This window comes from Diorhabda sublineata, chromosome 8 (genome assembly GCF_026230105.1).
Source record: "Diorhabda sublineata isolate icDioSubl1.1 chromosome 8, icDioSubl1.1, whole genome shotgun sequence".
NCBI lineage: Eukaryota > Metazoa > Arthropoda > Insecta > Coleoptera > Chrysomelidae > Diorhabda > Diorhabda sublineata.
This window is the reverse complement of record NC_079481.1, coordinates 21,656,687-21,683,901: the sequence shown is the minus strand read 5'-3', so window position 1 is coordinate 21,683,901 and position 27,215 is coordinate 21,656,687. Positions and strand designations below refer to the sequence as shown.

Sequence of the window (27,215 nt, the reverse complement as noted above, 5' to 3'; positions counted from 1 at the left end):
TCTTTTATTTCAAAATTAGAATTTGGACATTTTCAATGTTATTGTAAATTGCTTGCAGAATAATGAATTTCTTCTATAATTCAGCCGCATCTTGTAAATATAAAATACTATCAAATATCTGTTGTTTTGTTATATTCATATAAAATCTGTATATTTAATCTTTTAGAAACAATTAATGACTAATCTGACATATTTTGTTCCATAATTATGATTTAATAATTGTGGGATTAATATATTAACAATGATGACTGAAACTTCTAAATATAATCTAATCAATTATTTATGATAATTAATATCAATCTTCAATTTAAATGAACAGCTGTAAGATAGTCACGATTTGGTATGTGTTTTGTTACACGTATTCAGTTAATTGTTATTATCTTGTTATTAGTGAAAATGTATTTAGGATGTTAAACAATTAGTATATCCGGTATTAACCTGTTTATTTACAAATACTTAATTTATACGAATCATTCGAAAACACTCAATCGATATAAAAATAATCTGCATTCCATCTTGAGAGAATTGTTATCCGCAAATGGATAAACCATGAAGAATAAAATCATTTCGAACTTGACTATCTCAATTATGGTATATTACATATTGTAGTTCAGAAACCTTTAGTACTTCTTTGAGAACAGATAAGCTTCGTGATAATTTTTTGCTTGACGTCGTTGGAGAGTTGAGAAACAATAATTATGAGCATAACGGTGAAAGACAGTGCATTAGGTTGAACCATTATCGATGTCACTGAGTAGCCTAAGTGGTCATAATGCAGCCTCCAACAATCCGTAAATAAATTGTTCAAAAGTTGGTGAGTAGAAACCGACTTGGGATAATATGAATTTAACAGAATGCTGAATTTTCGTCGCCTCAATAAATTTGGTAAGATTTCCAAGTCAAGGCTTTGAATAAGAATTTTACGTGTTTTCTAAGTTGATAATTGATCCAAGTGATGCAATACAGGTGGGTACTTTAGCATATTAGACAGTCCATAACAACTCAAACTGATCAGTGATGGAGGCCAAATAAGTGATGTTTTGTTTCTCCAACATGAAGGTATTGGTATATATGTGATATACGAGTATATTTCAAATTATTACTAAATTAACTTAGATTTGAAAAATTAAGCACCTCAGGAAATCAATACAAATAGCGAAATATTTATATTTTTAGATTAATTTAGAATTAGACAGTAGGAGTAAGACATAACACATATTACATCACTCATTGAGTAATGTGACTGACACACATTGAGAACTCCATGACGTTTATGGAGTACCAACTTTCAGAATGAAATTTCATGAAATTTCGATTAGGTAGTCAGAAAACAGTGGCAGTCACTTAAAGGAGCTACCAAAAAAATTTCGTGTGTTAATTTATCATTGCTTCTTGATGGAAAAAATACCATACAAGCTCAGCAATGGCTACAAAAGTATTATCCGGACTCTGCTCCATCGAAAACAATTTCTTATTGGTTTTCTGAATTTAAATAAGGTCGTTCAGATACCGATGACATGAAATAATACACAAATTGATTATATCTAATTTTAATTTGGAATTGCTTGAGATAGCTGAGGCTGAAAGATATCAGAAGGCACTGTATTCACAATTATGCATGAACACTTTACCATAGGAAAGCTGTTTTCGAAGTGGGTGCCTCCTTTAGTCACAGTCGATCAAGATTCAGAATAGTGTTTGGCCATGTTTATACGAAATAAATCGGATTTTTTGCATCGAATGTGACATTGTATAAAAAATGGATCCATAAATTCACTCCGGGATCAAAACTATCATCACCTAATTGGTAAAACACGTCCGAAACGACCAAAGGCACAACAGCCAGCTGGGAAGGTTATGGCTCCAGTATTTTGGGATGCGCATGGAATATTGTTCATTGACTATCAATCAATAGAGAGTACTACATAGAGCTGCAGGATCGATTGAATGCAAAAATCAAGAAAAAGCGGCTTCATATATCGAAGAGAAAACCACTGTATCACCAAGACAATGCACCGCTTCACAAGTCGATGGCAGCGATGGTTAAATTAAACGAATCAAACTTCGAATTTCTTCCTCGTCTACCGTATAGTCCAGATTTGGCCCCCAGTGACTACTGGCTGATCGATGATCTCAAAAAAATTTTCGCCTGTAAGAAATCCAGCTGAAATGGAGAAGCCATTGCTGAAAGTGGAGCAAATTTTGAGGCAAACGACAAATCTACAGGCACGGCAACGAGAAGTAAGAGAAGCATTGGAATGATTGTATTGCTCTTGAAGGAAATTACTTTGAAGAATAAAATAAATTTTTGGCAAAAAATATGTTTTTCTAAGTAAGTCACACGACTTATTTAGTGATGTGTTAATAACAAATTTTGCTTTCCAAAAGATGAATATCCATATATGATATATGTGAATTCTTACCACAAAAAATTCAATTCCGAAGTTTAGTAGAAATAATGATTCTGTCAAATGAGCTACTTTCTTTAAACTAGAGCAGGAATTTCTCATCATATGCAAGTCTTTTTTAACGTTATACCTATCAATCCTCCATAACACAAATTCCTTAGTGGAATATTAATTTTCGTTATTTACTGAAGTGTTCCAGAAAATATCAGACAAGATAGATATTGAACGACATGAACAGTTTTTTAAAAATTTTTTGAGATAACAAATTCGCATAAAAAATTTTTATACCAAAAATGCATCCCTTCATAGCCACAAAAAACATAATATTCACTTAATTTATTTCTTAGATTTTAATAACAAGGAATGCTTGTACATACATTAAGAAATTCGTTGATTAGAAATGTGAGCCACTATATAATAAATAATAATCTTAATCCAAGTACAGCTGAATTTAACGATTCGGCTTAAACTTCCTCTGGAAGTAAGAGAATAGAAATTTCAACTATGACTGATGTCGACACTCGGCTCAGAACTCCACAAGTCATATGAACATTATTTCATTAAATGCCTTATCTGCCTTTTATCTGCCTTTTATTAAATGACTTATCTTATAATTTACGGTGTTAGATAAAGACAACAGATACTCAGGATCCGTTAGATATGCACCAAATCCAGTTAGACCCACACCGAATGTAATTCGGTGGTTGATTCACACTCTACAGTACGAGGTTTGCCAAGTGAAGGGTATTGAGAATTTTTTTCTTGTCAAATATATATTTAAAATCAAAATACCTTCCTCAAAAAATAATGAGTGGAGATAACAGGGATTGCAGAACTGAATTAATTGATTATGAATCAGGACCCAAAAATTAAGTTTCACTTTTTGATGAGGCCAAGCAGTCATTTGAATCGAAATTGAAGAAACTATAAAAAACCAACGCAACGTATCGGCTGGTATTCCATGCCAATTTTTTCTAATGGGAATGTAACAAGAGTATTTCGTCTAGATTTTTTTTGGAAAATTTCTGAATTGCCACTTTCAGCTTGATATGCAGAATTTCGATATTATGACGTGCCACTATATCACATGACAATATCTCTAAGGTAATACTCTTATGTTAAGAAATGTTTTGAAATAATCTAGCGATTTTACTATCAAATTTGCCAATAATGTGTTACTTTAGTAAAAAGCAATGCAGAATCATAAATTATTTATGATTCTCCTTGAGTATGATACAATAGAATTTTAGTACGGAGAATAATTGATTTCCAAATATAAATATAGATTCATTTGTTAATTTTCACAAAAATCTTTACTCATTAACCAGTAATAACAAATAAAATGATATAATATTATTTGGGCATATATTGTACTAAAACAAGAGAAATTAAATCATTTGAAACAATAGAATGTTGTGTCTTTATTGCACTTATATTTGAAAGAGAGATTGAAACAATGAAAATTTTTGAGAGTCCACTTGCATTTGAGTTATAGCAGGCAAAACGTAGGAACTATTCAAATTCAATCCAAAAGTGGAAATTAGGAATCAAAATTGTACCTACCTGTGAAGACAACGAAATATAAAAACAATGTGTCAGGTTTGTGTTTCTTTTCAGCTTCAATGGCCTCTCCAATTGTTAGATCTTCTTCTGAATCGCAGCTTTCACTCACTTTAATTTCTGACATGTTGTCTTATGTATTTTACAATTAAAATAGATTATTTTGGAAATTTATTTCAATGTATACAGAAAATTTTTACTTGAAGATTTGATAACATTTTCTAATACCTTTGTTTGATTTTTAGATAAAAGTGAATTTAAATATGAAGTGTACCAACTTTTGTTGTTAGTTAATCAATTTATATTTTTATAATAAAAAAATTGTTTATAAGAAAATCAACCTAAAGTTTACAATTCATATGAAATTTTTAATAAATAAAGAATTGTGAAAACAAAAAATTTGATCTTAACATACAAATAAGATAATTGGAATATTTGCGGATTAAATATAAAACAACGATAATCAACTTTTGTTGAAGTTACAATATGTTTTACTTTTTTGGTCACCTTCATGCATTCAAATCGGAAAAACTCCCACGCACATTCGCGCTTGGGAGAAATATGTAATTGTTCTTACTTGTTCTAAAATACGAGGGCTGCTAATTAAGCTTTTAGATAGACACCTAAAAACAAATATTTACTAATGGATATGGCTCTATTGTTTTCCAAAATATTCTCCAAGAAGATCAATACATTTTGCATACGTTTGAATCAATGGTCGAAGTAGTTTTTATCATTTCGATTGAGATACCTCATTTTCATTTTGATATATGGGAATGGGAAGAAATCATTGGGTGCCAAAGTGCCAAAGAAGAACTGTGCAGAAGATGATCCATCAATTCGATGATTTGACTGTTATAAAATGTTTTTGTTTGTACTGACGTGTCAGCCCTCGCATTTTCGTGAGGACGAATGATTCGTCTCTGCTTTTGGTTTACCTGATTTTATCGAGTATTCCTGGAAAACCAATGCTGGTGTACCATTCAAAACTGTTATATGTTGCTCTGATGGAACAGCGGCAACATGTCCAGTATTTCAGTAAAAACAGTTACAAATTTTCTTCGAAGTGCTTCGTGCGAGAACAATTATTGTTAGATTAGGCTCGCCTTGAAAGACCCATACAGCCGATTCTTGTTTTCTTTTTAAATTCATATACAAAGATCCATGATTAGTCACCTGTAATGATCTACTGAATGTTTTTTAAACACCGCGATTGAATTTTATGTGCACCAATTGAAACGAGCTTTTTTTAAACATTGTCAAATTATGCGGTATCCTATGTGAACATATCTTTTTGAAAGCCAAATTTTCATGCAATATTGTATGTCTCCAAGTGGAACTAATGCCTTAATGTCACGTTATGTCACATGACGATCTTCCAACGTCAGCAACGCACAACATCGACGTTTTCTGGTACAACAGCTGAGTTTGGACGACCACGATAAAATTCGAAAAACCAGCTAAACCCAATGGATATGGCTCTAGAGAGTACTTCGACACCAAAAGTTGATAGGCACACTGCTGTTGGTTTAAGCCACGTCGAAATTCATAGAAAATTATCGCACAAAAGTGTTCGTGATGTGATTCTTTTTTCTCATTAAGATGAATGTTTCAAGTATCTGAGAACAACTCAAAGAGAACTCGTTTGATTTCACCTTCTTAGTAAGTTCATCAAACTTTATAATGGCAATTGTAGATTTAACATATTCACATCAGTGTTGCCATATTTCAAGACTTAAGTAGCTACCCTTGAATACTTTTGTGAAGACAATAAATGAGAGAATGTATCAAAAAATCACGTCACAATAACTTAAAGGATAGAGGGAATAAGAAGGAATAATTTACCGTTCTTCATTCATGATAATTGAATGATAACATTTTGAAAAATTTGATTAACTTGCAGTCAGAAAAAAACTAATGAATATTTGGTGACCCCATAGCTGGATTCTCTCCTATCAACGTCTAGACATCATAAAAAAGTGGTGATTGCTGTTTTCTTGTGGAGGTTCATTATAAGCAGCTTGGTGGAGAAATGCGCTACAATATAGAATGGTAAAAATAGGATTCCTCCTAAAAATATCACACACATGTCCGATTGACTTTGAATCTCCTTAGTGGCCACGGCACAATATCAACGCCAGATTTTAGAAGAAACTCAATAATTTCGCATGTATTATGTGAACGTGCGTTGAGTTGCCTAAAAATTACTTGTAACACCCATTTATATAAGACAGTGAAGTAGTATTTGTCCGAGATCAACACTAATTTTAGATGGTATAAAGCCTAATGGATCGAATGCGGAGATGGTTTAGGTACAGCAGCAATTTGACATGTAAAATCGAAACTACTTCATTTGATGTGAATATTCCTTTCATCCACTTCCGAGAAACCAAAGGACACTACTTGAAAAATAACAAACTTCAGGCTATCAATTCATCAGTTTGATTCACAATTAACAGTTTTAATGGAAATTCACAGAAACAGGCGTCCCATGATAGAAAATCTTCACATCGAATCTATCCGCAATTTTCAAGGAAACTAAGTTTTTCCATTTATAACCCTATGAATCAAGTTATTGACCAGAGTTTGGAATAGATTATGAATAAAAGTTACTAAATTTTTATATAGCATTATGCTCTATATGCCTTGTAGGTTTTGAATAACAATGTTTCACAAATATGTTTATGATTATATTCACAAAATAATTCCATATCAATTAATCACAGTCCTCTATTCACAATTATCTATAACCACGTTTATCGACTCTGTTCACAGTATTTTCCTCTTTGAAAGATTGATAAGAAGGAAAGGCTTCTTGCTTCTTATAAAATCATATACAATTCAACTTTTTCATTTGTGCTTCCTACTCAATTATGCAAGAGTTTAGCTGAGAGAAGTAGTAGTCAATAATAATCCTACTTTTCATGTCAATTATGCATTGAATTACTTTTTTAAACAAAATTTGCCAAGTTACTTTCCGAAAAGTTTAGTTTTTTGCACCCCCTAATTTTATTATGCCCGAATTTGTACTATTCCAGAATATCCAATATGGGGACTTCTTCGGGGGATCTCAGAGGACGATAAAAGTAGCATCATCAAGGTAAAAGAACGAAAAGGAAATTTAGAATGTGGAGAATGCTTGAGGAAGTTGAAAATAAAAACGAATCATATCTGAAAATTTGGGAAACAATGAAAGAAGTGTCAGTGGAAAACCCACGCCTTACAAGCCTACTTCATTATGCTTATATATTTTAACTTATGACCAAAAGTGGAAATAAGCACGAACAGCATCAGACTATTCGAATAATTTCTAGACTAACAATATTTTCAAAGAGATAATGTACAAAATCTTCCCAAATAAGATATCGTATTCATAGATAACATTGAACGAACTACTTCCGATTACTTATTTCATCTAGAGTAAATCATCAAAGTTTTGAGGAACACAAACGACTATACTGTCACTTCATGCTGCTCACGTTTTTAACAGAGAAAGACTAATCCAAGGTAGTTTTCGAACCAAATATGCGTTACTTAATAAAATAGATCGCAAGGATGCGAAAATTTTCTGCACCTAAGCCAAAAATCTTTTTAACAATGTCCCAAAGAGCCTGCTGAGCGTTAAGTTGAGATCATCTATCAACTATACTTCGAATATTGAGGGTTTCTTTTTGTATGATCATTTAACACACAAACTGAACATTGAAAACCGACATTATTCATGAAACACACTGTATACAACACGATTGGTTTGACCCACGCAATTGTGATTTGTCAAAAATGTTGTTCTGTGCGTGTGCCACAGTACTTGTACAGTACAGTACAATTGTATTTGATTCGAATGTTATTCTCTTAGCAAATATTTTTCGATTATATTACCAAATCCGGCGATTCAAGTAGTGCTTCCAAAATCGGATATCAATAATTATGACAAAAGGCGACTATTTCTTGAAGCAATAAAATAAAATTCGATACGATGTTAGTCATTTTATTCAATTATTGGTTATGTTGATAATGATCAAAACAGTATAAAAAGTCCGAAAATGTGGCTATTTGCACTCTGTTTCTTACTAAGTCACACGTTCAAAAATATTAAAAATATTTCAAACTTTCAAATATCGATGATTCCTTAAAATTTGCTGAATTTCTTCGTAGCTTTTTCCTTTAGTTTCTGGTAACAACCAGTAGAATACAACAGCTCCTATGAAGCAGCTGAGTGCAAATATCCACATGCACCATTGGGGTCCAAATTTTTCGGAAATTAAAGGATATACAGCTTGGAAAACAGCTAATAAAAAGTTTGTTACAGTGAATACTAACGTATTTGAGGCTGATTGTAACTCTATTGGTGAGAGAACACTAATCATTGGTATCGGAATTGGACTGAGTCCAATTCCAAACATAACATAGTAAATTAATATTGCAACAAATGGTAACCATTCAATTTCATTGATTACATATGAGCCAATGTATTGGAAATAAAGAAAAGTTCCTAATATTGCCATCGGTATACCTGATCCTATCGAGGAAATAATTAGTAATGGTCGTCTTCCAATTCTTTCTATTATGAAAACCGTTGTGAATAAACTGATAACTTTCAGAGTACTGATGGAAACAGCTACTATTTCTCCATTAACAACTGATTTGAATTGGTTAAAAATTGGAGCCATTAATGGCACCAAAACAGATCCCCCGCTCATCAACTGGAAAAGCATTGCCAGTGAACTGAGCAGCAAACCGAATCTACCTTCCTTCGTAAAAAATAATTGGGACATATTCGGTTTCTTGCCATTTTTCAACGATGGTACATTTTGGATAATACTAGTAAAATCTTTCTCCAATTCATTACCCGATTTATTGCCTCTTAATTTCTTCAAAGCTTTCATACATTCTTCTTTCTTCCCTTTCGTACATAAATACACAGGAGTTTCGGGAGCGAAATTGAAGAAAATTAAAAAAAACAGTAGTGGAGCTGCGACCAGTAGTGTATAGTACCTAATATGAAATAAAGGTCCAATAGCATTAGTATAAAGTTGTCCGAGGAAAAAACATGCAGCTAAGAGGCAGCCATATTTAGCTCTATTGTGATCCTCACAAATTTCAGTTAGATATATTGGAAAAACACACATTATTCCTCCAAGAACATAGGACAGTATAGTTAGGAATGTGATGATAATTGGCACGGAGCTACTAAAGGCTAATCCTATGTAACCAAAAAAGGATAAAATCCCTATAATTTGCAAACAATATTTTCGTCCAACCAAATCAGATAGTTGCGTGAATAAGAAGCTGGATGGTAGAGAAAGAATACCAGGTAAGCCAACCAATAATGAAGTTTCTCCAGTTGTTATTGGTCGTCCCAAAGGATTTATGGCAGGATCGGTAGAATTAAACTTGACTAAAGCTGATGATGACCAGACCACTCGTCCTCCGCCTACTATCCATGTTATTAAACCTGAAATATGAAGATATACATTATTGTTCTGTTTTTTCACTATACCTATAGTTTGACCTCCTCCAATTTGGGAACTAATAAAAATACAAAAATGTTTTGAAAAGAATTATACGCAATCATCAAATTTTCATCAAACTATTTGACAAAATTAAATGGAAATAGTGTGAACAACTCAGTAAATGGAATTTATTTTCTCATTATGTATATATTTCTATTTTTGGCTGAATCTTTCCCTCCTTATCTCTCAAAGGTAGGTGAAGGGTGATACAACTCTCTTATTACTGGGTTAAGGCTTAGAGTATTTTAAGTGAAGCAAGTTGACAAAAAGGAATTTCTTGTGTTCTTAGAGCATTGCTTTTTGTCTAGACTTGTCTTGATAAACGGACTTTGGTCCAGATAAATCAAATTTTGAGAAGTGGTTTGCCAAATTTCAGCGAGGCAGAATGAGCACCGAGGAATTTGTACGCAGTGAAGGCCTCAAGATACTGTCACCGACAAAATTATAAGTCCAAAAAATAATTTCGGATAATCATAAAGTGGAATTGATTGATATATATGAAACCCCAAGGAAATCAAAGAAACGTATTAGATACATCGTGAAGAATCTATGACGATAAGCGCAGTGGAAGAAGTTGTCACTAGCAAAAACACTGAAAACTGTGAGTAAAGCCAATTAGGATAGCTCAAACCAAAAAGATAGAGAAAGATGTTAGACATATCGTGAATGTATATTTGAGCATGTGAAAGCTCTGTTGGAAGTAGGTACTATGCGAGCCCATAGTCAACCAAAAACAACAACTAATTTTTGTACAAACGTAATAAACCCAAACTTTTGCGTCGATGTATGGCGTTTCGCGAAATAACCTCACGTTCTGGAATTTTTTGTGTATTTTTCCAGTTTTATGAACACCTAAACACAGAAATCAGTTAAAAACATCTAGACAGCATTTTTGTTGCAGACCTGAGTAAGTAAGCCTATTTTCCCCTAGCAAACTCAGTTTATAATTTTGAGATCATTTGTAAATACAGAAAAACCAAAATATTTGAAAATTTTTCTCTGTAAGTGAAAACAAATAAGTACAATAAAGTAGGGTGTGGGAATATACGACGTTAAGTGAAAATATGTTTTCAAATATTTATAACCGTGTAAAAGTCTTTAAAAGTTTTAAGTAGAAAAGCATTGCAGGATACCAAAATCAACTCTTTTAAATTGAACTCCGAATCTACACATCTGTACAACTTCTATTTTCGAAAGTCTGAGAATAGGTAAGGTGATTCAAAAAGTATTGAAAAATATCCTTTATACCAGATTACTAGTATCGTATTCTATTTTGAAAGACCAAAAACGGAAATGCTTGTAATTGTGTCAACATATGGAGAAAAACCAAGATTTATCCAATTTTTATTCAAGAAAACCAATTGATATTTTTTGGGAGAAGAAAATTAGAAAACAACAGAAATTATTTATATTAATAAATCTATAAGACACTCTATTAACGTTTTATGCTCTGTTATTTATTATAAAATAGTGAGACAATTACTTTTTGACTACGCAGTAATAAGAGAATTATACTCAGAGAAGGTATAGTTGTATAGAGTTGTCATGAAAATAACTTGAGTGTTCCATTGCACTAGTTTTTGTGCGCCCATTCAATAGTCATCCAATAGTTTGATTCTTACACCACTGGAGAACTTATTGTGGCTGTTGAAATTATAATATTTACGATCGAAGATTGAGAAAAGTTCTGAAAATCTAAAATAAGAACATCGCTCATGTTCTATTTCCATAGTCGCGGAGTGGTTCGACTTGGAGACTTCGATTATTAGGTATTGCAAAGTATTTGAAACACTTCGAAAAAGGTTCAATAGAGTGCACCCAGACATCTCGAAAAATTGGATTGATTCACGATATTCAAGTGAATTATTTATTCAAAATTTTATAATCGAGTGATTGCATGATATATAAATTTCACAGCATCACTTATTTTGCTTAAATGTTATTAATCGTACCTCAAATGACATTGATAACTATCAGATTTACTACAACATCATAGACATAAGAGAAAATGACTTACCTGTTGCTATTACAAAGTATAAATACCAGGTATCGGGTTTTTTTTTAGATGAATCCTGACCGGATATTATGTCTCTGTTGAAATCAAACTTTTCGTTTTCATCTTTCTCGTTATTGGTATTATGGTCAACCATCTCCTTAAAATCCTTTATTCTATCTGAAATGAGTAATACACAATTTATACATTGTTTAACGCAAGTTATATGTGTTCAGTTTCATTTCAATTTTCATAATATTTTTATCACCATATGACTTAAATAATGCACAATAAGATTTAACTGATAACTTTCCAGTGCTTGTAGCTAAGTAGGTATACGTATATATTTTGATTATACCCATAGAGCATTAGTCGAAAAAATATTTTAAGCATTTGAAAAAACAAACATCCTACATAGTAAAAAGTCATGAAGTGAATAGCTCCATTAACAATTCATCTTAATTGTCGTGATAAAGGTAATGTTAATACAGTCAACAACTATAATTTTATCAAAAGTCTATTTAGAGGTAGATTAATTTCATTATTTTTAATAAAAATGTGAGTTAAATACATCAAAAATGATGAGAATGTGATTTTATACTTAGTATTCGATTACATTGATATATAGAGATGATATACTCCAGTAACAAATGCCTTTGGTAAAGCGTAGTAGAAATATATCGTCTAATAGAGCACAGTTCCAATAACCTATAAGTTGATTTTAGCATTCATTCATATGATTTACAGATGAAATATATGAATTTCATTTGAAAGGTAGAAATTATATTTCAAAAAATAACTCAAAAGCAAAAAAACATAAGGAGATCAAAAAACATGGAGATAAAAATTTTCTATATATTCTTTCCTCTATTTTGCAATGAAAACCTGTTAAGTATTTCTCTGGATAAAGACTAAAGATGTGGAATAGGACATCCTACCTCCCATTGTTATATTCCAACAGGAACTCATCGCAATTCACGCGTAGTCTCCTTGTCTTCTCAGCTCTTTTGTCGTCTTAAAAGTCTGTGTGTTCCTTTCTATGTGCGGAGTTACCATGTCAGAGGGTATTGTGGGTCGACTCGAGTACCAACAATCTTTTTTTTCTGTATTTTCTCCAAGTTTTTGGTACGTGAATTTTTGTACTTACATATAAAAATTGTCGATCCAGTAGCCTCCTCGGTCTCCCGTGTTTCCTGTAGTCATGACGGGTATATTTGATAAGCATCCTCAATTCTTCATTCGGATGTATTTTCAACTCCTCGTCTTGGCCTAAATAAAGTATATTTCTTCATAGCTTGTCCAATGGCAGGCATTGCTTGTTATATTGTATTGTTCAGGCTTTTCATTTCTTCATCATTGTTTTGTACGTGTATCCCCATACTACCTAGGAATACGTGATTATCGGTATAGCGATATTCCTCATCAACCGGACTTTTGTGTTCATCTTTAGACCGATTAATCCGCAGAGTGTTGCCCTCGCTGATTACACTTTGTCAACAATAATCTTCACCTGTTCGTTGAAAATGATACCGTGGTCCATTGTTACGCACAGATATTTGACCTTACTTGTCCATGGTATTTCTTTCTCGCTAATTTTCATGTTCTGGTCGAGTTGATACCACGTTCTTCAAGACCAATGTTCGATCTCGTTTGCGGCATCAGGCATCTGGTTGCAATTGTGGCGTCGTCCGCGTAAAGCGCAATTAGGGTATTCTCCGTCTTCTGGATATCTGCCGCGTAGGTGATCAAGATATTTTCAATAACCGATTGAAATTTGAATCAGCTATGTAAGAGAGCTTTTGGTTTGCACTGAGTAATCGCGGATTCTATCTTTTCTTATGTAACTCTTGATACAAACTATTACGTACCATTTCGATTGAAATATTATTGGCTGACGACTAAGCTGATGAAAAAATCTATAATTGCTGAATTTCTTTCTCAAATCATATCTACAAAACAATGTAATGAACAATCCTAAAGATTTTATCCAGTTATTATAATGTATCCTTTCACGGGTATACAAATATTATATTTTAAGTGAAAGTATTTGAAAATTGTTAATTTAAATCTATTCTCCAAAAATTGTTACTTCATACAGTATACAGAAATTGATGAAAACTGCTAACGAGAATATTTTTCTTATAATAATAATAAAAATCACACACCCAGTCCAAACAAGTACCTTCCAATTTGCATTTCTCAAAGGACGCATTCCGGAGAGAACGTTTATCTACTCCCATACCTTCAATGGAATTGCTCTCCTCTTTTTTTAGAGTAGGGCCATCTATTGCTTATTTTTTCCTCAGTTGTGGCGTTCGCATTGGATGTGTGTTTTTTTAGCAGACACTAGAAATGGTAAGTTCTTAGCAGACCTATTGAGAAAAAAAGAATCTGAAAGACACTTGCTACTACTGAAATCCTTCTTCGGATTGACAGAATCTCCAATTGTTGGTCCTCTGCTCTTTTTTTCTATTTGTGTTTATTACTGATCATGGTTCAGCTGTTTTATCGACCATGAATTATGGTGTAATCGACAGCTTACTCAGTTGGATGTTGGGGTTGGTCATCGGCCGCTTAAATGTTTTTTATGTCTTTTTTTTTGGCCAGATCTGCTGAATCCTGATGCACCAAAAGACTTCCACTACTTCCAGGGCTTGAAGTCTCTTTCAGAGGCTTATAGCAATGTATCGCACACTATCTGTGCATATAGTATGATGAGGATGAGGATAGTCCTTGGTCGTTACTTTTTTGGTTTCTACTTGAATAGTCGTCCTATTCGTCTTGTCCACTAGATAGTTGGAATAGCTTTCAATGATCCAGGATAATTAACAGGAACAAATACATTGACACTCTAATTTTATAAGAAATTAAAATTGTCTTGCTTCTTATACACAACAATATCACAGTATTTGCAGACATAATATAGAATTACTCATTTACTAAATTGTTACTTGATGGGCCGTTATTAGAATTATATTTCTCGGCTCTGATGTACAACTTACTTCAAGTGATTTTGAATAACAACAATAAAACGCATCATCAAGTATTTTTTTTTTCCAAACATGCTATTCTCAGCTACTCAATCCACCGATAGGGCATGCGGGCGAAGTCATAAGTCATATGGACAACAATAGACTGGTCAAAATAGCGCGCGATAAATCCCCATTGAGCCGAAGGAGTACCGGTCGACCCAGAAAAAGGTGGAGCGACAACTTTGAAGCAAGATAGGAAGCAAAGTTGTCAAAGATAAAACAGGCGACTATTCCTAATACGAAGAAGAAGAACAATAAAGCGTGGTGATGCACTGTTTTTCTAAAAGCCAATTAAAATTTTCACAAACTGCATTTCTTATTGCAGGAATTATTGCAGATCTAAATATTTTTGTAAGGCAACAATATACTAAAATATTAGAAAGACGTTTATTTATGAATGCAATTTGTACCGAAAATAAATTGAAAAAAGTATGGAAAATCCAAAAGTACACTACGAGCACTACCTCCTGTGTCCGCCGAGCCACCAGACTTTCGATTCCTTCGATTCACATTCCAGCAAACGCTGGAAAATAATCAAAGGTAAATTAAAGCTTACTATGAAATCTTTATCAGACATAATATGGGAAAGCCGAATCCAGGCGGTGAGGGTGTATTATTGCAATTTGATGATGTTGTGAATGCATAGAAAACCTAAAAATGCTAAGCGGAACAATCGGACACACCCAGTGATTGAGATTCCGTTTTGAACGAAATATTTAGCTTGGTATTTATTATATCATTACATATATGGTATGAGTTATTAACGCGTGTTAATATCATAAGCAAATTATGGCAATCTGTACAAGTCCATTAGGCATTACTCTTGAACATTTGCGTACATTTTGTGACTGGATCAAAGAATATTGACAAACTGGATTCAAAAAATGGTTGTCTGACGCTTGTCAGTATGTTGAGACAAGCAGTTATGATTTGCCAAAAGATTTTAAAAATTAAAGAGTAGCCAAAAAGAAAAGGATGTTTGATTATGAAGGCAGCGATCAACCTATAGAGATTGTTAAAAGCCGGTATGAAACAGAGTTTCTTAACACCATGATTGATTCTGTGATAAGTAACATGGAATCGAGATTTATGTCTTAAATCAAGATTTTTAAAATTTTGGTTTTTTCTATCACTTAGCTTGTCTTTAAAAAAATTCCAAAAGAGGAAATACTGAAAAACTGTGGGTCAAGAAATACTATGGGTCAAGAAATACTTTCAGCTTTGGCAGTTTTATCTATTGAAGCAGATATAGCATCTAAGATAAATTTTGAACCAATATTAAGGAGTAAAATTAAAAGTAGAAAATTTCTATTTCTCTAATTATTTTTTTTTATTTTTTCCTAATGTTCCAAAAAAGTATAAGTGAAAATTGAGTTTTTTTCTCAATGAATGTAAAACTGTTTAATTTCGAGTAATTTTTTATTTTATATTCCGTCCTTTTGCACCATCAGAGGACCTCGCGAAATGTACATTGTCCACATTAAGTTTAGGTCTTGCGCCGCCACTGATAAGGCATAATTCTAATCAACTTTAGCTCGTCACATAAATGTTGGTGAGGACTGTATGCTGGCTTCTTCATAACCCAAAAACCGACTCCTGCAATGTAATATTGCACGATTCTGGTGATATGCGGTCTTGTATTGGTATGCATAAAATGAATTCGTCTCCAATTTAGTCGACATAAGGTAGCACATTAATTGCTAAAATCTATCAGCCGTTGAACTTCTTCTTCTGTGAACACGATCACACCTACGAATGAACACAGGGTCCAATAATGCTCCTATAGAAATTGCACTCCAGATCATGTAGGAACCACCTCCAAAAGCAGTTTACAACTCGCTCTTGTGATCTTTGGTATACTTTTCTTTTTCGGTCGCTACCATAGAGGCATATTCTGGTGTCATTTAAAAATAGAAGAGATCTCCATATATGGAGGATGTTTTAGACCAATCGTAGACGTTTTGGAGGTCATATCTTCGACTCTTCACTGACTAATATTCACTCCCCGCACCTCACGGAGCTATCTTTGCGCTTGAACGACATTAAGGTGATGTTATTGACACAATAATGCGTTCAACACGAGCGGTTGTATATAGTTCTGCTTATTCCAGATCGTATATGGAAGCATCCTGTCTCCTCATAACACAGGCAAACTTTTCGAACCGCTTCGTGGATCATATCCAATTGTCTAGCAACAGCTCGCTGACGAGTTCATTTTCGATTACAGCAATAGTTTGTGCGACTTTTTGTGTAATATGTATAGAAATTTGTTATTTTTGTTACAATCACCACATAAACACGTTTTATTTCTTCACAGATTGCTACACATATAAACGATAAGCCTTGCTGATAAATGTATACTCACATTGAAGCATATTAAATTGTTTTCTTTTTTTATCTGATGAGTTATTTGAAAAAACTATACAGCTCAAGTTAGAAGTTTACAGTCGATTTCTATACACATAAGTGTAGTTGGTATATGCCCTATTAAGAGAAATAATGTCAGATTAGATCCATAAGTGCTTATAAAACCTAAATTTGGTATTTACTATAGATATCAATTAAATTATGTATCTTTGAGATAATACAAAATTCATTGCATTAGAATATTCTATACGTGCAGGTTAGTTATGAAAATATTTAAAATACCTATTTGTGTTGATTCCTCCTACGCTCAATATCACTACTTTTTTCACCTGTGTTTATAGTAATCATTCGATCGATAGATCGATAGACATGTATTGAAAAAGTGAGAAAATAGACATTATTAAATCGGGATGTAATATTCACCTGCCTAAGTGGGTCGTGACGCTATGGTGAAACGTATTCAAGGGCAACAATAGTACTGGGGATAAACAACCTAAATAAAGAATAAACACACTCATGAATTATGAATTTTTGAAGAAACGATGTTACAAAAAGATGTAAATTATGTAAATGGACTACAACTCAACATATGAGACTCAAATCATAATACTAAAATGTTGAGTACTAAACAGTCATACGAATACCGAACAAGCATACAGAGAAGTAAGAAAAGATATGGAGAACGTTTATCATGAGACGCATAGATTCAAGTATAAATGCATAAAAGCAGCACTTTCTTAATGATGTTATTTACTAAAATTCTAGGAATATTAGTAAAAGGTGATACTCATCTAAAGATATAAAAATATAACCATTATCTAGTGTTATATCTTTGTTGAGTTCACAAATTCATATGAGTTTTTTACATTATGTACAAACGTGGTGGTTATTGGCGATAATAACTTGTTAACACAAACTGCTATTTTATATGAAGGGGAATCAATACAATTCACTACTGGCCTCATGCTTAGGGTTGGTTTGTGAGTTTTTCGTTTGCCATACATTTCTGGTACAACTGCATTATCTGCATATAACACAAACAAATAAGAATATTGATTTATAAAATAGAAAAACAATGAGAACGTTATTTGAAGGAACCAATATATTCATATATGAGTGAAAACCTGCGCAAAGAACTTTTTTAAATTATTAGACATATTCTGCAATAAGAGATAATTATCCTGCTAAGATACATATATCAACCTTACCAAACTACTCCAATATCAAGAAAAGCATGAACGGTAAAAACTATTGTAATTATTCCAATTATTACTATCAAGTACTAGTTCGGTCAGTGTGTATTGACTTTAAACATTCAAAAGATCCTATTCTTTTGATGGCTCTTTTTGTATATTCATGTTCTTTATTCAAAATTTTCACATACACAAAATTAAAGTTGTGACCATCGGTGAAATGATGTTGGGCTAGAGCTGTTTTATTTTTTTTTTTTGATCTTATTAGGTTCTCGACAATCATATTCATGCTGGTATTCTCTGGATTTCAAGTACTGTTTAGTCATATCAATGTAATTCTTATTGCAGACAAAACAATTCAACCAAAGTTGGCAACTTATTCACACATATCAAAGACTAAACACCTAAACTCCAGTTTTCCAATGTGATTTATAAAATAAATTGTTTAGACTGCAATAAGAGTTACATTGGTATAACCAAACAGTACTTGAAATCCAGAATATATCAAAAAGATATACATAAAACTGAATGAAACCTAACAGTAACCGTACGGATGTGACCAATCTCAAAATTCAATATAACCCATCTTTTTAAAGTTTTCAAGTCAACACACACTGACCCGACTAGTACTTAACGGTAATGATGTTTTACCTTTCATGCTTTTGTTAATATTGGAAAAGTTTGGAAGTATTTATTCACTGTAGGATGTATGTTAATAGTTTACTTCTTCTTACACTTGTTTATCTTCATGAACGTTTGAGTTATTATGTTCCATGTATTTTTAGTCTTGTAAAGATGAAATTAATGATCGAAGCTTTGGCATTCTGAAAAGTTTAATTTTGAGTCCTCAACCCGCAACACCATTCGAAATTACATACTAGGAAGGATGATAATATCAACAATGACATCAGCTTAATTGTCATGAGTAGCATTTATTTAATTTCAAAATTCGAAGTATGAAAATTTTAATCAATAGTAGTTAGGATGTGTCAACCATAATTGTGAGAGCCCTTAGCGCAACCTCAGTGTCTTTCGAAAATGTTGGTACTATTGAATTTAACATTGATCCGCTGACTTAAAATGCCGTATAGCTTCTAAATAATACAGTTAGTAGATACTTTTGAGTTTTCGAAAATGATAGAATTTGAAGCATTTTTTTTTGTAATTTGAAGTTACAAAGAAGACTTCTGTTCACTGAAAAATCATACACCTACATTTCGCCTGCATAAATCAGAATTCTCATCTAATGGCCCTTCCATGGTCAGTCGATAGGTCGATGAATGAAGACAGAGTAAAAACATTCTGTGAAAAAACTCCGCTGTAATTCTCAAGCATACTTTATAACGAACAAATAGGCTCGAAATGTAATGATTTACCGAAGTTGGCTGGACTGAAAAGGTTAATGATTACGGTATAATGGCTTTTTTTTTGTAAATACTCACATGCTTACTCAAATTGTTAGCATGGCAAAAAGTAAATTTATTTCAATTTCAAGTAAATTTACATAACTAAAGAATTGAAAAGATCTGTCCTAGTACTTGTATGCTATTTCAATGAACAGAAATGTACCTCTTGTTGGAATAGTCATTAAAACCATTGACCTTAAGATAGGTGTTTAGTTATTGTGATGTATATGTATAAATATTTTTTTGTTTCCAATCTTGTAACCGTCTATTATAGTTATTTTTTTGTGTCAAAAGAGTTTGCAATGTACATATTTTGTAGAAATCCATTCATTAATATTATGAATGATGCCATTTGTCAGGCGATTATCATGAAGTAATTCAATCACATTGTTTCTATTATCAAACATTTTTGTATAATACCTGTTGAGTAATATCCAAGGTTGTTACAAGCACTTCTTCAAAAAACACCTAATTTTTCAAATAACTTGTAAATAAATTCACTTTTTCAAATATCTTGTAAATAACTTCACTTTTTCAAATATCTTGTAAATAACTTCACTTTTTCAATTATGATGCATAGTATTGGTTCAAGAACTAATTATACACACATACAATCATAAAGATAAATCATGTTTGCACAGACTTGAAAGGCGAAGAGGTGGTAAACAAAAATGCAACTTTGCTAAGGTATATACTGATAGAATATCTCAAGTGTATTTATAGGAAATGGAATGAGATTTTAGTTAAATATAATACAATGGAATAATTATTATCGCTATTACTGTGATATCAACTTATATCAATAATCCAATGTTAATTTTGCAAAGGAAATCCTGGTGAGTTTCAAATCAGATTTGATAACTAGAGACCTTTTATGATGTTCTTTGGTTAATTTTTTTACAATATTTGGCATATATCTAACGGTATAATTGGAATTGGTGCTCTCTCAATATATGAAAATGCAGATAATGAACGAATCCATCTTGACAAAAATATATGTCTATGTCTCCACCAAAGCCACTATTTCTTTTACTATCTGAGTTAAGAAAGTAACAATAATTTTTTTTTTCAAAACTAATGTATATAAGACTGATCCTTTAAAGGATATAGTAGTCTAAGTGCTAGTGCTTCGCAGACCTATAATGTCAGGTAGAATGGGTTCCTTGGAGCGAGCCTAGAAGTGGAAATTTAAAACGTGATCGCAGCATGTCTGCCGTTTTGATATTTTGAAATGTATAATTATTTGTATAAAGATTTAATGACAGACACTCATTACGGTTCCCACTATATTTTATATAATTTCAAAGTTACATCAATTTTGTACAAATTTAGTTACTTCAGCAAAGCTGAAATTTATATGTTTCACTTATATTATTATTATATTATACATAGATTCACAAATGCAGAAGTCGTGATAATGAAGAAGCATGATTGAATTTTTTTCTCTTCATTCGGCATATGAAAAAATGCACTACGTAAAATTATTTATCACGCATGTAGCATCAGTGATTAGCCCAATATTATTATCGGAGGTTCTGATACCAATTTAGTCGTTGGGAATATGAAGTTGAAAAATACTTTATTGCATATCTAGATACACATAGGAATAGGTAAGCTTTAGATGTCACAGGAATTCATGAACATCTAGGCTAACTAACGCGTAGAAGTTTATTTGGCTTCCATGTTTTCACTGGCTGGGATTATAATCCTTCATTTTATAATAAAGGAAAGTAAACAATTTTTTTTATTGATGGAAAACACCAGTTATCAAGAAGCTTTTACAGCTCTTGGTGATCATAATTTAACTGAGGATAAAATGAATAAAACCTTCAATTTTATCCAGAAATTTATATGTGAAATGTATAATTTGAAGAAATGCATATACGTAAATGATGCCAGATGATGTCAACAAACAATTTAGTATTAAAGTCACCAGTTTTGATGGAAGCAGTTTACCACCGAGCGAGTTGTGGCAACATCAACAACAACATCTAATATTTAGAATAATGCTGATAAATTTCAATTCCGAGATGCATTCACCAATGAGAGTGAGAGAATCGAAATCATACGCGTTCATTAGTCGACTCCGAAAGTATTATATGGTCTGTCCGCATTTCAGAACCAACCTTTGAGTCTGCTTGTGTGAATATAAGTTTGTAATAATAAGATAAGTATCATATATAAATTTCAGCTTTGCTGAAATAATCTAAATTTGTGTAAAATTGAACTAGCTTTGAAATAATATAAAATATAGTAGGAGCCGCAATAAGTGTCTGCCATTATTTTTTTATACAAATCATTATATATTTCAAGATATCAAAACGGCAGACATGCTGTGATCATGTTTGTCGATATCTATACCTTTCTGCTCCTAGGTACACTCAAAGAAACGCTCGATGAAAATAGTGAATCCCCATTTCACCAACGGCAGGTGGAAAGTATACCTGGCTTAATATGAAGTTTGCTACTATATTGTAAGTCTGCGGAACGTATAAAAATTTTAGGCGACATGATTCCCTTCAAATTTATTCGTTTTGTAGTTATACACCGATATCAATAATTTTTCACGCGTTATAGTATTTCTGGGAGTCTAAGGCTGCCAAGTAGCACAACTAGTTTAATAAAATAAAAGTAAGCGTTTACATAACAATTTTCGGAAGCTGACTAGTACTTAAAATAGCTAGAAACACGTTGAAACATTATAAACATTATAATAGCTCCTATATTTAAATACGATCATTGTACTCGACCGTTTTATTGAGGTTGTCAAAACATTCAAAAAAGAACAAATACAGCTAGTGTAGCACCACAAGAGCTATTTTATTATTCTCATAAGCTACTTCTAAGCAATTATATGAAGTACATAGAATAACTTATATAAGTATTTTCAAAATTTTTATAAAAAAGTAAAAAAGGACAATGGTTGTCTCATTTTTTGTTAACTAAGAGCTTAATATTAGATGTATAATAGGAATGCAACAAAACTATATTTTTTGACCAATTTTTATAAAAAATAAATCATTTTTTTTCTTCTTTAGGATTTGATGCCTTATTACAATGAATAATATTAATTACTCATGCACTAATCGAAGTCCATCTCATCGTCATACGACCGAACATGACTATGGGATGAAGTATTTATTTTCTTTTAAATGCTTAACCGAACATGTTGCTATGTCTTGGGAGTCACGCCCACCTTCAGTTTCATCCCATACATAAGTATATCCACTTTTATCGTTTCCACAGTGTGTACCTAGATTGTATAAATTTCTTTTATGGTAAGCAACAGAAACTATGAGCTTAGGAAAGGGGAGGGCTTTTTGTAAATCAGAGATTATCACATAAGCATCATCAACATTTTCTAAATCAGTCTTTAGACTATTTCTAACCGATTCTGCCCTTCTTTGACGCACTTCTCTTTGTATTTCCAGTTTATTTTTCATACTCCCTTCACTTCCAGCCATTATTTTTAATTCAAATTCGTCACAGATCTTTCAGGTATTTTTATGTGGTGGCTTGAAATGTAAATTAAATTTCATGTCAAAAACATGATAGTGATATTTCAATTCCTTTGGCTCTTTGTTTTCTTTTCCTTATATAAGTCGTACATACTCACTATTCAAATATTTTCTATTGGGGTTTATGATTCTAGAATAGTGACTTTGGTAGGCCGGGAACTACTTATGGGCAACAATATCTGCATCGTCTAGTCGTCTGGAATTTGTCGTGCCACGTCTTTCTTTGCACTCCGACATTGTCTTCTTAATAATGCATCTATATAGTCGTCAATTACTTATTTTGAAAGTAGATAGAAGAAATTTCTAACACACAACCTGTGTATTGCCATTATTTCTTAAAAAATATGAGAATGAAGTGGTTTCTGATGGTCAGACCCATCTTTTGGGTGTTTTCCAGCAACTTTTTTAGATTGCACGGGACCATGGATATATGAATTTTGTGATTTTGTACCACATTGTCTCCAAAGTTCCAGAACGACACAAAAATTAGTCTTCGTCAATTTTCCGTAAATAAAGTGAAGCATTTCTTTGCACAGCCGCAATCCGAGTGAGTAAATTGTTCATTGTTAGAAACACACATCTTTCCTGAATTTCTGTTTAACTTTCTTTGATTTATTTTCCAGGACTTTTCATTCCTTGTACGTCTTCTTGTTTTCAATCTTGTGGGTTGTAGTGGATTTTCGACAATCTGTTCGTCTGGAATAAATGTTAACATTGTGAATCATTTCCAAGAAGATCTGAAATCTAAAGATACATACCTGGTCTTGATTGAAAATTCAAGAGGGACACATTACTTAAGGCAGCAGCTAGATCATTTCCTTCGGAGCCTGTAACGATCATGTCAGATATAGTTTCCACAAGCAAATTTTTAATAATTTATTGCAAAAAAATGCCTCACTTAGTTCCATTCGGTAGGAATGTTCATTTTTTGTACTTTTTTTATAATAATGACAACACCAAGTTACGGGGTTTGATTTTGTATCTGACTATAAAAACTAAAATATTTTTATGTTATAATTAGTCTAAATATCCTTACTAGATGAATTATAGTTAGAACTTGGACAATATTCGGACTTAGATTTACTAAAATCAGAAAAATCATTAATATTTACACGATCCATCCCGAAATATTATTAATCTTTACCCAAACAACTTGTAAGTAAACATACGACTTCCAAACGATAGCAACAAGTTTAAGAATAAGTGGTCCATCTCCTGACATGTACCATTATTATTCTAAAATTTACGCATAGACGAGATAGGCCAATGTTATACTGAAAGATACATGTTAGTCAAAGCGATTTAAGTAGAGAGCGTATATTTGAAAAAAAAGTGGAGTTGATATTGACATTGATATTCCATATGCCTCATATATCTGTGAAGAATCCTATTTTACCACTTATTCCCCTTCATTTGAGAGTTGAGAGTTCTCGGTTGTATAAGTTGCAAGTTATGTGAATCATATAATATTCCAGAGCTTTGTTACTGTTTCTCGATAATATGCGTCTGTAGAATAAATATCATTGATCTTGAAATGTTAGAGATCATTTTTGCACCAAAATATTTCAAAAAAATCCATTTCACTATGAAACTTATCTAAGATCTTCTGGGTATTAACGATGCGAACGAGGGTACTTGTGGATCTGTCAAATGTCTTCAACGTTTTCCTTGAAGCTCCTTAAAAACAACATAATGCATACATCGATTACCAAAAGATAGAGTAAGCTAATACGCACTCCGAATTTCCCTTAAAAATCTATATTGCTTCTCACACAGCAGTTAAATGATATTTATATAAGAATTTACTAATAAAAGAATAAGGTGTGTGTTACCTGGGCTGGAATATCCATGTTCTTAATCAGTCCAAAATGCATTCCTTCACCAATTCTTTCATTTTGTAAGATAAAGTTACTGAGTGAAAAATCCGGCGAATAAGGCGGCGATAGTAACCCATAAATATTTATAGAAACTAAAAACTTCGTACACTCTACGCGCGGTGACAAGATTCAATATCATGTTACAGTATTTAATTGCCAGCGATATGTCCATAGACTAGTTGGTTTGATTTTTTCAGTTCATCGACAAGGACTATTAAGACATTATCAGAAAAAGAAGAGTTGATTCTTCTTCCTATTCGCAATTTCATGAACTAATTATAGTAGATTGAACCTCTCTTGAGACTTTCCCGGCAAAAGGTTCAAAGAAGTCTTCATAAATGTCAATAATAACTTAGATATATAATAATATTAGGTACTTACATACTTTCTATTTTTGACAATAGGAAAGAAGAGGATTTAACATCAAATATGTTTGACCATTGAATTCTTGTAAGTTTCGAAGACACATGTGAGTTGTCAGATATCTCTACAATGCTGTGCTTTGTATTCTTAACATATGTGTGCGTTAAGAATTAAAGATTAGTTCTTATTAACATGTATGTGACAAGTCTTGTTATTAGAGTGATATCGGAAAATATCTTTGATAAAACTTTTCCTGTAACTGATATTTCTATGTAAGTAATGAAACTAGCAACGTAACATATAACACACCACTGGAAGTGTGCGACTTGGCGGGGATACAGGTGGACGCAGGGTAAGGAAACTGCAGAAGGGGAAAATTAGCCCTATCGTACTTTCTTGGTTTATTAGCACAATTAATAAGTTTATAGATTTAACTGTAGATAATACTTGGGGCTATAATGTCCAGCCAATCACAGAACGCATTGACATAATCTCATGAAGGTACAGTTTATCTGGGGTGGATGGTAGAGGTTTGGTGTTAGAGGTGCGGTGCATCCCTCCATTTTCCTGGTAAGATATATTTTTATACTTTTCTTTATGTTCAAAAATACATAAAAACTATTTGTATACTACATAGTTGTAGGAGACAATTGGTGGGTATAATAGGTATACTTACAAAATGTTAGTAATAAGGATGTATATAACTATCTTTAATAATATGTGTAGACGTACTTTGAGCTAGACATCATTGACGCCTTCTACCCCCACTGAATTGAAGATTCAAATACCTATTAGAGTATATGGACGGAGAAGACAGCTCTTCAAAGAGTCAGGTAAGTTTAAAGTAAAACATCCAAATTTCCACATATGAAATTGCCTTGTGAGGAGCATACTACATTTTTGCTTTTTTGTGTTACAGAAACTGTACTTGTACTTTAGCTGTCAAGCTGTCGATGAATTACCAGAGCTCCCACTAAAAACATCAAAACGTGCGTTTCAATGCTGGAGCCCCATATTCCCCATAATTAAAATGTAGTTGATCTATAGGTGCGTACTTATTTTTTATTTTTGTAGAATCGTATCTCAAGTGATATAATTTCGAGCAACTGTGTGCTATTAGATTTTGCTTCAGATTGGGAAGAGATTGAAAGAATTCAGCAGTGCCATGGACAATACAGTAATTTCGGCGATTTGACGCATGTGCACGGGGACAGTTGCATGATGAATCATGCATCGGAAGATTCGGAGTCACATCCCTGTTCATCAGATTTCGACTATTGAATCGAGAATAAGACAAGATCTGCTTGACAAAAAGAAAACATCTGCGGGAATAAATGTATATTGGGAATAAGAAACAATTCTACAAATTAATCCCCATATATTGAAACGTGACTTCGCTGATTAAGTCAGTTAATTCTTAAATACCACCAGGAAACAACTAATAGAACTATTTAAAGGATAAAAAAAATGAGAGAAAAATTGTATTCCTTTAGTTGTGTTTTCTAAATGTTTAAAAATTAAAGAGGAGTACTTAATACAGGTATATGAGAACCAAACATTAAAAATTTGACAATTTAAATTCTATGCATCTTCCAGTCTTAGAGTTCATAGTTCTAGATCATCAAAGTTTATTTCCCAAAAGATCTAGTTTTCGCAATTAGAAGTGTAGGTATTAAAATATAATGAACACTTACTTAAATAAATTGCAGCATACATAAGTCTTTCACCTAAAAACTCTCACGAATTTATACAAGGAATGCATTTTTAACTTACTGCTTTTGATAAAGCACATATTTTGCTTTCGTTGTGTTAACAATAAAGTGTTTGTTTTCTACTGGTAAATGTGCAAGGTTGAAAATTTCTTTGGTAATTTTACCAAAAATGTGCAGAAAGTCTTAACACAAAACAATTTAGTAAGTTCACTGATTAAAATAATTGAATTTAGTTTGAGGAGATCACAAAACATTCTGTAAAATTTACTAAGC

General features: G+C 32.5%; 2 protein-coding genes across 3 annotated transcripts in view; both read right to left on the bottom strand.

Annotated features, from left to right (window-relative positions):
• The window catches only part of LOC130447880 (facilitated trehalose transporter Tret1-like), a 56,270-nt gene extending 52,148 nt beyond the window's left edge, over positions 1–4,122 (bottom strand). The window contains exon 1 of the mRNA XM_056784922.1: positions 3,972–4,122. Within this exon, the coding sequence (XP_056640900.1) occupies positions 3,972–4,095 (124 nt within the window). The 5' untranslated portion in view covers positions 4,096–4,122. The remainder of the gene's footprint in view (positions 1–3,971) is intronic.
• A 3,818-nt stretch (positions 4,123–7,940) lies between these two features.
• Positions 7,941–25,419, bottom strand: LOC130447348 (facilitated trehalose transporter Tret1-2 homolog). Of its 2 annotated transcripts, none has more exons than XM_056784122.1 (3): positions 25,249–25,419; positions 11,499–11,654; positions 7,941–9,423 (listed from the first exon to the last, which is right to left on the bottom strand). In XM_056784122.1, exons 2-3 carry the CDS (start codon positions 11,629–11,631, stop codon positions 8,072–8,074), a joined length of 1,485 nt encoding a protein of 494 aa, XP_056640100.1. In that variant the 5' UTR covers positions 11,632–11,654; positions 25,249–25,419; the 3' UTR covers positions 7,941–8,071. The 2 variants fall into 2 exon arrangements, with proteins under 2 accessions (XP_056640100.1, XP_056640099.1); XM_056784121.1 differs by lacking the exon at positions 25,249–25,419 and adding an exon at positions 19,893–20,205.
• Positions 25,420–27,215: the final 1,796 nt, after the last annotated feature.

Bases quoted from the DNA above. Each gene is read 5' to 3' on its own strand.
- LOC130447348 (XM_056784122.1), bottom strand. From the start codon at position 11,631: ATGGTTGACCATAATACCAATAACGAGAAAGATGAAAACGAAAAGTTT. The intron at 9,424-11,498 runs GTAAGTCATTTT...TTCATATTTCAG, and splicing joins ATACTTTGTAATAGCAACAG to GTTTAATAACATGGATAGTA.